This window comes from Heterodontus francisci, chromosome 2 (genome assembly GCF_036365525.1).
Source record: "Heterodontus francisci isolate sHetFra1 chromosome 2, sHetFra1.hap1, whole genome shotgun sequence".
NCBI classification, from domain to species: domain Eukaryota; kingdom Metazoa; phylum Chordata; class Chondrichthyes; order Heterodontiformes; family Heterodontidae; genus Heterodontus; species Heterodontus francisci.
The window spans coordinates 219,290,807-219,305,136 of NC_090372.1; the positions used below are offsets into that span (position 1 = coordinate 219,290,807).

At 43.9% G+C, this 14,330-nt stretch overlaps 1 protein-coding gene across 8 annotated transcripts in view; it reads left to right on the forward strand.

Moving 5' to 3' along the window:
* hsf1 (heat shock transcription factor 1) overlaps positions 1-14,330 on the forward strand; it is a 151,982-nt gene that overhangs the window by 1,591 nt on the left and 136,061 nt on the right. The window contains exon 1 of one of the 8 annotated variants that reach the window (XM_068015885.1): positions 3,554-3,645. The exons of the other annotated variants lie outside the window; for them this stretch is intronic. Within the exon in view, the coding sequence (XP_067871986.1) occupies positions 3,631-3,645 (15 nt within the window). The 5' untranslated portion in view covers positions 3,554-3,630. Of the gene's footprint in view, positions 1-3,553; positions 3,646-14,330 lie in introns of those variants that run through there. 8 annotated transcript variants of the gene reach the window in all.

Genomic DNA, 14,330 nt, shown 5'->3' on the forward strand with positions numbered 1-14,330 from the left:
TTCAGGTTGAATTCCATTTGCCACTTTTCTGCCCATCTGTCCAGACCATCAATATCTTCCTGCAGCTATCCTCCTCGCTATCTACCACACAGCCAATCTTTGTGTCGTTGCAAACTTCTTGATCCTGCCCCCTATGTGGTACCATGATGTAATGGAATGGTGGAGCAGGCTTGATTTGCTGAGTGGCCTACTCCTGTTAATATGTACCAACGCTCCTCATTTTTCCCTTCCACCTGTTGTATAAGCAATAACAAGTGCTGAACTGATCAAAGGCTAATATTCCTTGAAAAGACTGCGATGGTACACAACTCAATGTCATTGGGATATTGTAAACAAGTGTTTGCACTTGGAACAGTCTGTGATTTTGTGCCCCGTGCAACACTTGCCCATTGGGAATTGCACAATCCCAGAATGCTGGTGTCCACTTTAAAAAGAAGACCCACCACCACAATCTTCTCAAGGGCAACGAGGGGCAGGCAATAAATGCAGGCCTTACCAGTGACACCCACAGCCTGAAGAATTAAAAAAAAATCATAGTCTTGCAATTCCTGATGGGCTATTTCATTGCCAAAAATGAGGTGTGGCAAGACTTTCACCTGGCATTCTGCTTGACTGCTGACTTTGTCTCAATATTTGCAGATTAGGTTATTGGCATCAAGACATGGGTGTCTGCCATTTAACAATGTTCCCAGGGCATCTCCAGCGTACAGACAAAGAAAGCTTGATGTGGCACCTTGCTGCTCCACGCCAAAGGATATGGGCAGGTTAATACAACCAAAGATCGTGATTTATTTTTATAAGCTGAATACTCTGCAGGACATATACAGTGAATGGCAGGGCCCTGGGGAGTGTTGTTGAGCAGAGAGACCTTGGGGTGCAAGTACATAGTTCCCTGAAAGTGGCAACACAGGTAGACAGGGTGGTGAAGAAGGCGTATGGCATGCTTGCCTTCATCGGCCGAGGCATTGAGTACAAGAGTTGTGACGTCATGTTACAGTTGTACATAACGTCGGTTAGGCCGCATTTGGAGTATTGTGTGCAGTTCTGGTCGCCGCACTACAGGAAAGATGTGATTAAGCTAGAGAGGATGCAGAAAAGGTTCACAAGGATGTTGCCTGGTTTGGAGGGCTTGAGTTATAAAGAGAGATTGGATAGGCTGGGTCTGTTTATCCTGGAGCGAAGGATGGAACTGAGAGGGAACATGATCGAGGTATATAAAATTATGAGAGGCATAGATAGGGTAGATAGCCAGAGTCTTTTTCCCAATGTAGGGGTGACTAAAACTAGAGGGCATAGATTTAAGGTGAGAGGGAGGAGGTTTAAAGGGGATCAAAGGGGTAAAATTTTCATACAAAGAATAGTGGGTATCTGGAATGAGCTGCCTGAGGAGGTGGTGGAGGCAGGAACAGTAGCGACATTTAAGAGGCATCTGGACAGGTACTTGAATGAGCAAGGCATAGAGGGATATGGAATTAATGCAGGCAGGTGGGATTAGTATAGATAGACATTATGGTCGGCATGGACGCGATGGGCCGAAGAGCCTGTTTCTATGCTGAACGACTCTATGACTCTGAGATCTGAACCTCACTTCTATAAGTAAGTCATGCTGTCGAATAAAGAACGCCTGTGTCATGTAAGGCAGAGTAGACACAATTGGTAGGATTTCTGGCAGGTGATGTCATTCTGCTGATTCTGCCTTTTCTGATCTTGGCATAGTTACAATATGTGCCCATCCCTTAATTCTGAACTTTGCGAACAAAAACAAGGAGTTACCACCTTTCAGAACTAGAGCCTCTTAAATGTTTTCCCCGCTTGCTTAGGCTGTTTTATTATGGCACCACACTTGAGCTTCCCTCATTCTGAACTAACAATCTATCTCTTGGCTGTAATTGTATTATCCAATTATTTGAATTAACAAGATTTTTTAGGGTTACAAAAAAGCTTCGCGTTATCAGAATGTAATTATATTCAATACTGAAATTAAATAAATGTGTGACATGTAGAACAGATTGTGTACAATGACAACAGTAAGTGGATTGATCATTTTAAAACTACAGTCTGCTCCAGCACCTACTGTTGGTTGTGTTTCACTCAGGAACTGCAATGGCTCACAAACTTTTTTTTGGTTTCCTCCCTCCTTCCCGGTCTTGCACAAAATTTATTTCTCTGCTTGGATTTTGAATTCCCTGCAATCCCCAGAGGTCCAGGTAGACCCAAGAAAAATGAATATTGATGGCTTGATGCTTCCACTAACAGTTCAATCTCCACAGTGAATAATCCCCAAGAGGTTGTCATGCACACCTCCCCAAACAAGTGTCCTCTTGATTTAATCAGTCCATGGTTCTGTGTTGGTCAAAAATCCGATGTCTGCCATGCTGAGCTGATTGGTATGCTGGTTCTTGGCTTTAAATTTATCTAGAAAACTAATTCACACAGACATTGCTCAACCTAGTTTTCCTGTACTCACTTATATAATGTGACAGTACCATGCAATTTGCCGGATTTGAGCTGACAATCTTCACAAAAATAGGAATGTCAGAAATTAGCATCCAAGTTCCTAGAGTAAGGAAGGGCTGAGTTCTTGTCATCACTGGAATTTGATTTTACTTTTACTGATAATGGTTCTGGCCAACTAATTCTCGGCTAATGAATAGTTGTCATGCTGATAAGCATTGCTCAAAATCACAAGCACAAGGATCACTCAGTCTGTAAATATCAAATGGAACTCACAGGTGAAATTGAGTTTCAAACTTGTTACTAACCTTTGCTTGGGTCACGATTGATGTGAAGGCCTGATGGGGGGGCTTCAGGCAGGGATGTGTTGTGATGTGTATCATTGAATTTTGAGTCTCTTCTCTGGCCATGTTACATCCTAAAATAAAACGTAACCAATATCTCCAAGTGAGATTTGAGTTAACTGCTCTAAAAATATAATGTTTCCCCCCACCCCACTCAGTTATTTTGCTTTAAGCTTGAAGTGTCTTTCCAAGCTTCAATTTCAGAGAGTTACTGTAGTGCCTTATTGACCTACATTTCATAATGTGTGACTGAGCCATACAGACCAGGAAGGATTGATCCCTCATTTGTGCTAACTATGGTAGAGAGTCGGTGCTTTGGTGGGTATGAGGTGGGAGTAAAGCAGGGCGGCACAGTGGCCTGTTTCAGTGCTGTTTCTCTCTATGATCTTGGGTTCCCATACTTTTTTAAATATATTTTTGTTCTTGGGATGTGGACAGAACTGGTAAAGCCTCATTTATTGCCTTTCCTTATTGCACTGAGAAGGTAGTTGTGGGCCTTCTCCTTGAACTGCTGTAATCCTGAGGCTGATGGTTCTCCCACAAAGGTATTTGTGAGTGAATTCCAGGATATTGACCCAGTGAAGGAGCTGTGATATATGTCTGAGGCAGCTTCGTGTCTGAGTTGAAGGTGTTGGCATTCCCATGGTATTGTTGCTTAATTCCTTCATCTTAAAGGTTGTAGAAAAGGGAAATGTTATCAAAGTAACCTTGGTGTATTGCTGCATTGCATCCTTTAGATTGTGCATACTGCAGCTACAATGCGTTGGTGGTGGAGGAGGTGAAAATTGAGTTCAGTGGCAGGATGCCAATCAAATGAATTGCTCTGTCTTTAATGGTGTCGAGCTTGGTGAGTATTCCACCACACCCCTGACTTGAGATTTACAGAAGGTTGAGAGCCTTTGAGGGGTTAGAAGGTGAGTCCCTCATCACATCCAGCCTCTGTCCTGCTCTTGTAGCCAGCATATTGATATGACTGTTCAGTTCACACCTGCCACCTCCCTCCACCCCAAAAATGTTGGTGATGGTGCCATTGAAGGTCTTGAGTGACACGAATGTTGCATTTCACTTGTCAGCCCAGGCCGAGATGTAAATTTTATAGAATACCATAGGCTGCTTTATTATCAGGGCTTCAGTTGCTATCCAACATTTGCTGTTCCAGCCTGAATTCTCTGCTGTACCTTTCATTCAGTATGTCAGTTGCTTATTCTCTGAAACTAGGTCAGGGAAAGTTGGTGGATCATGAAGCCATCATCCTTTCAGATAGATGGCTGACTTGGAATAAGCCAGTGAGCTAGAAATATAAACTGGGGTTATGACAACTGACAAAAATTATTTATGCAGCTATTTTTGGTATGATTATTACTGGGGGTGAATCACAGTTGCCACTCAGTCTGCCAGCATTCGTGGGATGTGATTGAAGCAATGGTGCAAAGGGATTCAAATAATATTTCTAGTCACTGATATTCAGTGTTTTTTACATAAAATGTTACAAAAATAGAAAGGAACTGAAATACTTTGTGATTAAACAAAGTAAATGACTAGGATTGATGGTACATGAAAAACTAAACATCGTGTTCTGTGATTCACAGTTGACTTACTGACTATTATCATTGGAATATTTCCATACAAGCCCAAGTTACATATTCTGTCTGTATGCCACAACTTTTTCTTTTAGATCTAATTTTTAACAGATAAGTGGCCCCTTTAAAAACCATGTCAATGAAGGCAGAATGCTTGAACTGCAGGCTCAGATTTAATCCCCAGTCTGTATGGTGTTACCTGATCTATACTGGGGTGACATTAGAGATGCTACAACAGCAAAATACTGCAGATGCTGGAAATCTGAAATAAAAACAGGAAATGCTGGAAATACTCAGCAGGACAGGCAGCATCTGTGGAGAAAGAAACAGATTTGGCGTTTACAGGCCTGTGACCTTTCATCAGAATTGGTATTCGAGATGCAACAGTGACCTCCGTGTCCTTTTGTTTAAGAAGGGGAAAATCAGTCTGAGTCTCTGACCTTGATTAGTGATCCTTCCTGGAGAGTGCAGAACTGTTTTCTGGAAGAGAGACTGGAATGGGACTCTGTTATGATGCTTCCTGTCACTGAAAAACCTTTGACATTCCTGGCTCGGCTTTCATGTGAATAATTTGTGCATGGTACCATATTGATTAATGTCACTGAACTAGAAATCCAGGCCCAGGCTAATGCCCTCGATATGGATTCAAATCCCACCACGGCAGCTGATGGAATTTAAATCCAATCAATTAATAAAAATCTGGAATTGAAAGCTAGTCTCAGTAATGGTCTCATACTGCAGCTATAATGTGTTGGTAATGGAGGATTGTCGTATAAACCCATCTGGTTCAGTAATGTCCTATGGGGAAGGAAATCTGTCCTTACCTGGTCTGGCCTACATGTGACTCCAGACCCACAGAAATGTGGTTGACTCTTAACTGCCGTCTGAAATGGCTGAGCAAACCACTCAGTTGTCCAGGGCAATTCGGGATGAGCAACAAATGCTGGCTTTGCCAGCGATGTTCACATCCCATGAACGAATGAAAATCAATATCATGGCTGATCTGTACCTTGAGGAGAAGAGGAGTAAAAAATTGTCCCAAAAATAGGTCCATCCAGCTGTTTGCACACTGCTGCATGTTGGGTGCATCAGCAGTCTGGCTATTGAGGTAACGGGGTGAGGTGTTTGAGCTGAGTGACTTTTTGTTTTGTTTTCACTTTCCGCTAAGTAGTCCCACAGTCTGGAGTCCTTGATGATAGCCTGCCAGTTGTTAGGGTGTTGCTGAAAAATGTTCTTTAAGAAAATAAGGGAGAGATTGGTAGGAACTCGATCACAGATCTTTCAGAAATCACTGAATACCGAGGAAAGGCAGATGTTAATCCTGTTTGTAAAATGGGTGGCAGAAGCGACCCAGGAAACTGCAGACCAGAAAGTTCATTTATGGGTAAAATTATGGAAAGCCTTAAAGATAAGATCATGAAGGATCGGGATTTTTAAAAAATCATAAAATATCGCCAATATAGATTCATGGTGGAGTGGTCCATCTAGCATACAGGTTTTCTTTGTGACAAAGGTTCTTCATGGGGTTAAGGCAGTGGATGTGTTCTTAAAATAAAAAAGCCAGAATCGGTAGAGACATAGGAACAAAGGAGCAGGATTAGGCCATTCAGCCTATCGAGCCTGCTCTGCCATTCAATACCATCATGGCTGATCATCCACTTCAATGCCTTTTTCCCCCACACTATCCTCATATCCCCTTATGTCACTTGTATTTAGAAATCTGTCAATCTCTGCTTTAAATATACTCAATGACTGTGCTTCCACAGCCCTCTGGGGTAGAGAATTCCAAAGATTCACAACCCTCTGAGTAAAGAAATTTCTCCTCCTGTCTGTCCTCAGTGGCTTCCCCCTTATTTTGAAATTGTGTTCCTTGGTTCTAGACTCCCCAACCAAGGGAAACATCTTATTTGCATCTACCCTGTCTATCCCTTTAAGTATTTTGTAGGTTTCAATGAGATCACCTCTCGTTCTTTGAAACTCTAGAGAATACAGGCCCAGTTTCCCCAATCTCTCTTCACAGAACAGTCCTGCCATCCCAGGAACAGGTCTGGTGAACCTTCGTTGCACTCCTTCAATGGCAGCAATATCCTTCCGAAGGTAAGGGGACCAAAACTGCACACAGTACTCCAGGTGTGGTCTAACCAAGGTTCTATACAATTGAAGCAAGACTTCACTGCTCCTGTACTCAAATCCTCTTGCAATAAATACCATTAATTTATAGTGATTGATAGAACCCAGAGGGTATTTTTTTAATTGGGATGTGGGCGCTGCTGGCAGGCGAGCATTTGTTGCCCGTCCCTAATTGTCCTCTAACTGAGTGGCTTGCTCGGCCATTTCAGAGTCAACCACATTGCTGTGGGTCTGAAGTCACATGTAGGTCAGACCAGGTAAGATTTGATTTGATTTAGATTTAGAGATACAGCACCGAAACAGGCCCTTCGGCCCACCGAGTCTGTGCCGACCATTAACCACCCATTTATACTAATCCTACACTAATCCCATATTCCTCACCTGTCCCTATATTCCCCTACCACCGACCTATACTAGGGGCAATTTATAATGGCCAATTTACCTATCAACCTGCAAGTCTTTTGGCTGTGGGAGGAAACTGGAGGAAACCCACGCAGACACAGGGAGAACTTGCAAACAAGGATGGCAGATTTCCTTCCCTAAAGGACATAAGTGAACTGGGTGCGTTTTTATAACAAATGATGGTAGTTTACTATTACTGAGGCTCGTTCTCAATTCCAGGTTTTTATATTAATTAGTTAAATTTAAATTCCACCAGCTGCCTCTGGATTACTAGTCCTGTGACATTACCACGAGGCCACTGTCTCCCTTTCTCTATTGGTGTAGGGATTGTCATCAGCTTTGGAGAATGTTACCAGTGGAGTGTTTCAGGGCTCTGGTCAATATCTTCGTAAATGATTTGGAGCTCTTGAGTTGCAAGCACAATTGTTAAATTTGCATAAGATACAAAGCTAATGAAGGTGCTAGACTCCACATCTGAGCAAGATAAGATACAGGAGGATTTGAATGTACTTGGGAAATGGACAGATTGGTGGCAGTGGAAATTTACTGCATGGAAGTGCAAATTGCTTTGCTCAGGCAAAATATCTCTGGGAAAGGGCTATTACTTGAAGTGAAAGAAAATAATGTCTAGAAAATATCCTGATTGGCAATAAATTGAAATGATCATAGTAATGCTCCGTGGCAATGAATAAAGCAAATCAGACGTTGGCATATATTAAAAGGTCAATGTCAAGCCGTTATATTGAGGTAATCCTGCCACTTTATAAATAGTTAGTGTGACCGTACTTCGGATGCTGATTATAGTTCTGATCAGCATAGTTACTGAAAAAGTATTACAACTATTGAAAGAAGAGGACTACCCGAATGATTGAGCAATTCAATTATTAGGAGAGAAAACATAAATTCTTTATGCTATTACTGGAAAAGAGAAGGCGGGACAGATAGTATGATTGCTGTTTCTTAGGTTCTAAAAGCACCATAGAACAATAGGAGCAGGAGTAGGCCATTCGGCCCTTCCAGCCTGCTCCGCCATTCATTATGATCATGGCTGATCATCCAACTCAGTAACCTGTTTTCGCTTTCCCCCCATATCCTTTGATCCCTTTTTCCCCAAGAGCTATATCTAACTCCTTCTTGAAAACATACAATGTTTTGGCCTCAACTGCTTTCTGTCGTCACGAATTCCACAGGCTCACCACTCTGGGTGAAGAAATTTCTCCTCATCTCAGTCCTGAAAGGTTTACCCCGTATCCTTAGACTATGGCCCCTGGTTCTGGACTCCCCCACCATGAGAAGCATCCTTCCTGCATCTACCCTGTCAAGTCCTGTTGGAATTTTATAGGTTTCTATGAGATCCCCCTCACTCTTCTGAACTCCAGCGAATATAATCCTAACCAACTCAATCTCTCCTCACACGTCAGTCCCGCCATCCCAGGAATCAGTCTGGTAAACCCTTGCTGCACTCCCTCTATAGCAAGAACATCCTTCCTCAGATAAGGAGACCAAAACTGCACACACTATTCCAGGTGTAGCCTCACCAAGGCCCTGTATAATTGCAGCAAGACATCCCTGCTCCTGTACTCGAATCCTCTCACTATGGAAGGCCAACATACCATTTGCCTTTTTTACTGCCTGTTGCACCTGCATGCTTACCTTCAGTGACTGGTGTGTGAGAACACCCAAGTCTCGTTGCATATTCCCCCCTCAATTTAGTCGTTCAGATAATCTGCCTTCCTGTTTTTGCTACCAAAGTGGATAACCTCATATTTATCCACATTATGCTGCATCTGCCATGCATTAGCCCACTCACTCAACTTGTCCAAATCACCCTTAAGTGTCTCTGCATCTTCCTCACAACTCACCCTCCCACCCAGTTTTGTATCATCTGCAGATTTGGAGATATTACATTTAGTTCCCTCAGCTAAATCATATATATTGTGAATAGCTGGGGTCCTAGCACTGATCCCTGTGGTACCCCACGAGCCACTGCCTGCCATTTGGAAAAAGACCCGTTTATTCCTACTTTTTGTATCCTGTCTGCCAACCACTTTTCTGTCTATTGCAATACACTACCCCCAATCCTATTCACTTTAATTTTCCACACTATTCTCTCAGCTGTTATAAAAATTTCTAAATTCACTTGTAACAGCCCTTCAAAACACTCCCACAGGGGATGCTGAGACCAAGTGGGCCCACATCAGAGACGCCATCTATGAGTCAGCTTTGACCACCTACGGCAAAAGTGCGAAGAGAAATGCAGACTGGTTTCAATCTCGTAATGAAGAGCTGGAACCTGTCATAGCCGCTACGCGCATTGCACTGTTGAACTACAAGAAAGCCCCCAGCGATTTAACATCCGCAGCACTTAAAGCAGCCAGAAGCACTGCACAAAGAACAGCCAGGCGCTGCACAAACGACTACTGGCAACACCTATGCAGTCACATTCAGCTGGCCTCAGACACCGGAAACATCAGAGGAATGTATGATGGCATGAAGAGAGCTCTTGGGCCAACCATCAAGAAGATCGCCCCCCTCAAATCTAAATCAGGGGACATAATCACTGACCAACACAAACAAATGGACCGCTGGGTTGAGCACTACCTAGAACTGTACTCCAGGGAGAATGCTGTCACTGAGACCACCCTCAATGCAGCCCAGCCTCCACCAGTCATGGATGAGCTGGGCATACAGCCAACCAAATCAGAACTCAGTGATGCCATTGATTCTCTAGCCAGTGCAAAAGCCCCTGGGAAGGACAGCATTACCCCTGAAATGATCAAGAGTGCCAAGCCTGCTATACTTTCAGCACTACATGAACTGCTATGCCTGTGCTGGGATGAGGGAGCAGTACCTCAGGACATGCGCAATGCCAATATCATCACCCTCTATAAAAACAAAGGTGACCGCGGTGACTGCAACAACTATCGTGGAATCTCCCTGCTCAGCGTAGTGGGGAAAGTCTTTGCTCGAGTCGCTCTGAACAGGCTCCAGAAGCTGGCCGAGCGCGTCTACCCTGAGGCACAGTGTGGCTTTCGTACAGAGAGATCGACCATTGACATGCTGTTCTCCCTTCGTCAGATACAGGAGAAATGCCGTGAACAACAGATGCCCCTCTACATTGCTTTCATTGATCTCACCAAAGCCTTTGACCTCGTCAGCAGACGTGGTCTCTTCAGACTACTAGAAAAGATTGGATGCCCACCAAAGCTACTAAGTATCATCACCTCATTCCATGACAATATGAAAGGCACAATTCAACATGGTGGCTCCTCCTCAGAGCCCTTTCCTATCCTGAGTGGCGTGAAACAGGGCTGTGTTCTCGCACCCACACTTTTTGGGATTTTCTTCTCCCTGCTGCTTTCACATGCGTTCAAGTCCTCTGAAGAAGGAATTTTCCTCCACACAAGATCAGGGGGCAGGTTGTTCAACCTTGCCCGTCTAAGAGCGAAGTCCAAAGTACGGAAAGTCCTCATCAGGGAACTCCTCTTTGACGATGCTGCTTTAACATCTCACACTGAAGAGTGCCTGCAGTGTCTCATCGACAGGTTTGCGGCTGCCTGCGATGAATTTGGCCTAACCATCAGCCTCAAGAAAACAAACATCATGGGGCAGGATGTCAGAAATGCTCCATCCATCAATATTGGCGACCACGCTCTGGAAGTGGTTCAAGAGTTCACCTACCTAGGCTCAACTATCACCAGTAACCTGTCTCTAGATGCAGAAATCAACAAGCTCATGGAAAAGGCTTCCACTGCTATGTCCAGACTGGCCAAGAGAGTGTGGGAAAATGGCGCACTGACACGGAACACAAAAGTCCGAGTGTATCAAGCCTGTGTCCTCAGTACCTTGCTCTATGGCAGCGAGGCCTGGACAACGTATGTCAGCCAAGAGCGACGTCTCAATTCATTCCATCTTCGCTGCCTCTGGAGAATACTTGGCATCAGGTGGCAGGACCGTATCTCCAACACAGAAGTCCTCGAGGCGGCCAACATCCCCAGCTTATACACACTACTGAGTCAGCGGCGCTTGAGATGGCTTGGCCATGTGAGCCGCATGGAAGATGGCAGGATCCCCAAAGACACATTGTACAGCGAGCTCGCCACTGGTATCAGACCCACCGGCCGTCCATGTCTCCGCTATAAAGACGTCTGCAAACGCAACATGAAGTCCTGTGACATTGATCACAAGTCGTGGGAGTCAGTTGCCAGCGTTCGCCAGAGCTGGCGGGCAGCCATAAAGACGGGGCTAAAATGTGGCGAGTCGAAGAGACTTAGTAGTTGGCAGGAAAAAAGACAGAGGCGTAAGGGGAGAGCCAACTGTGCAACAGCCCCGACAAACAAATTTCTCTGCAGCACCTGTGGAAAAGCCTGTCACTCTAGAATTGGCCTTGATAGCCACTCCAGGCGCTGCTTCACAAACCACTGACCACCTCCATGCGCGTATCCATTGTCTCTCGAGATAAGGAGGCCCAAAAGAATTCTCTGAGGTGGGACTTTGTCGAAAGCCTTCTGCAAATCCAAATAAACCACATCCACTGGCTCCCCCTTACCAACTCTACTAGTTACATCCTCGAAGAATTCTAGTAGATTTGTCAAGCATGATTTCCCTTTCGTAAATCCATGCTGACTCTGCCTGATTCTACCACTGTTCTCCAAGTGCTCTGCGATAAAATCTTTGATCATGGACTCTAGAATTTTCCCCACTACCGATGTCAGGCTGACTGGTTTTCTCTCTACCTCCCTTTTTAAATAGTGGAGTTACATAAGCTACCCTCCAATCTGTGGGAAGTGTTCCAGAGTCTATAGAATCTTGGAAGATGACCACCAATGCATCCACTATTTCTAGGGCCACTTCCTTAAGTACTCTGGGATGTAGATTATCAGGCCCTGGGGATTTATCGGCCTTCAATCCCATGAATTTTCCCAAAACCATTTCTCTCCTCATACTGATTTCCTTCAGTTCCTCCCTCTCACTAAACTCTGTTTCCCAGACAACATAGGCCATGACAAATTATTTCTACTTGTCCAGAACAATAGAACCAGAAGCTGCTGCCTTTACATGAAGGAGTGGGTAAATTCAAAATGCATCTGCAGACACAATAGTTCAGTGAGTGGTTAATCTATCAGACAGATTCCCAGGGAGACAGTGTAAGTAGACAGTATTTATTGATTCAAATGCAAACTAGCTGAATTTTTTTCTGAGAAAATATTTTGGAAATAATTTGAGACCTGACGTGGCAATTGCAGCATGCGTAGGAGTAGATGATGATTTTTGGATCTATGGTTCCTAAAACTTTCCTCCTTCGCCTCTGGCATAGATTCAGAACAGATCGAGCTGTTCAAAACTGGGCATCCATGAGGTGCTATGGGCCATCAGCAGCAGTAGAATTGTATTCAAGCACAATATGTAAACTCATGGCCTGGCATATCTCTCGCTCTGCCATTACCAGGGGACCAAAGAGGCGTGTAGAAAAACATGCCAGATGCAACACCAGGCATATCTGAAACTGCCAATCGAATGAAGCAATAACGCAGGACTACATGCATGCTGAACAGTGGAAGCAGCATGCCACAGATACAGCTAAGCAATCCCACAACCAATGAATCAGATGAAAGCTCTGCAGGCCTGCCACATCAAGTTGTGAATGGTGGGCAATTAAGAATATAACTAGGAACAGGAGTAGGCAATTCAGCCCCTCAAGCCTGCTCCGCCATTCAGGAGGATCATGGCTGATTTCATCTCGGCCTTAACTCCACTTTCCAGCCCGTTCTCCATAACCCTTCAACCCATTACTAATGAAAAATCTGTCTATCTCCTCATATTTACTCAATGTCCCAGCATCCACCGCACTCTTGGGTAGTGAATTCCACAGATTCACGACCCTTTGAGAGAAGTAATTTCTCCTCATCTCTGTTTGTTTTAAATCTGCTACCCCTTATCCTAAAACTATGACCTCTCGTTCTAGATTGCCCCACAAGAGGAAACATCCTCTCTACGTCTACTATGTTAATCCCCTTCATCGTCTTGTATTAGATCTCCTCTCATTCTTCTAAACTGTAGAGATTAAAAGCCTAAACTGCTCAATCTCTGTTCATAAGATAAACCCCTCATCTCTGGAATCAGTTTAGTGAACCTCTTCTGAACTGCCTCCAATGCAACTACATCCCTCCTCAAGTAAGGGGACCAAAACTGTACAATTACTCCAGGTGCGGTCTCACTGATGTCTTGTACAGTTACAGCAACACTTCCCTATTTTTATACTCTATTCCTTTAGCAATATTCCATTTGCCTTCCTTATTACCTGCTGCACCTGCACACTAGTTTTCTGTGATTTATGCATCAGGACACCCAGATCCCTCTGCACCGAAGCACTCTGAAGCTTCTCTCCATTCTGATCAAAATGGATAACCTCACACTTATCCACGTTAAACTCCATCTGCCAAATTTTGGCCCATTTACCTAACCTATCCATATCCATTTGTGAATTTCTTACTTCTTTATTGCAACTTACTATCCTACCTATTTCAGTGTCATCTGCAAATTTGGCTATAGTACCTTCTATCCCTGCATCCAAGTCATTAATATAGATTGTAAATAGTAGGGGCCCGAGGACCAAACCCTGTGGCACCCCACTAGTTACATCTTGCCAACCAGAAAAACACCCATTTATCCCGACTCTCTGTTTTCTGTTGGTTAGCCAATCCTCTATCCAAGCTAATAAATTGCCTTAGCCCCTTGTGATCTTACCTTGTGTATTAACCTTTTCTGTGACACCTTATCAAATGCCTTCTGGAAGTCCAGATAAACTACATCTACAGGATCCCCATTATCCACTTTACTTGTTACATCTTCGAAGAATTCTAGCAAATTAGTCAAACATGATTTACCCTTCATAAAACCATGCTGACTCTGATGGATTGCGTTTTGACTTTCTAAATGTCCTGTTATTACTTCCTTAATAATGAATTCTAACAATTTCCCAACGACAGATGTTAAACTAACTGGTCTATAGTTTCCTACTTTCTGCCTCCCTTTTTGAATAAGGGCGTTATATTAGCATTTTTCCAATCCACTGGGACCTTTCCCATATTCAGGGAATTTTCGAAAATTATAACCAATGGATCCACAATCTCCGCTGCCACTTCATAGAACAGTACAGCACAGTACAGACCCTTCGGCCCACAATGTTGTGCCGAACCTTTAACCTCCTCTAAGATCAAACTAACTAGCTACCCTTCATTCTACTATCATCCATGTACCTATCCAAGAGTCGCTTAAATGCCCCTAACGTATCTGCTTCTACCACCGCTGGCAGAGCATTCCACGCACCCACCACTCTCTGTGTAAAGAACCTACCTCTGACATCTCCCCGAAGCCTTCCTCCAATCACCTTAAAATTATGCCCCCTGGTGATAGCCCT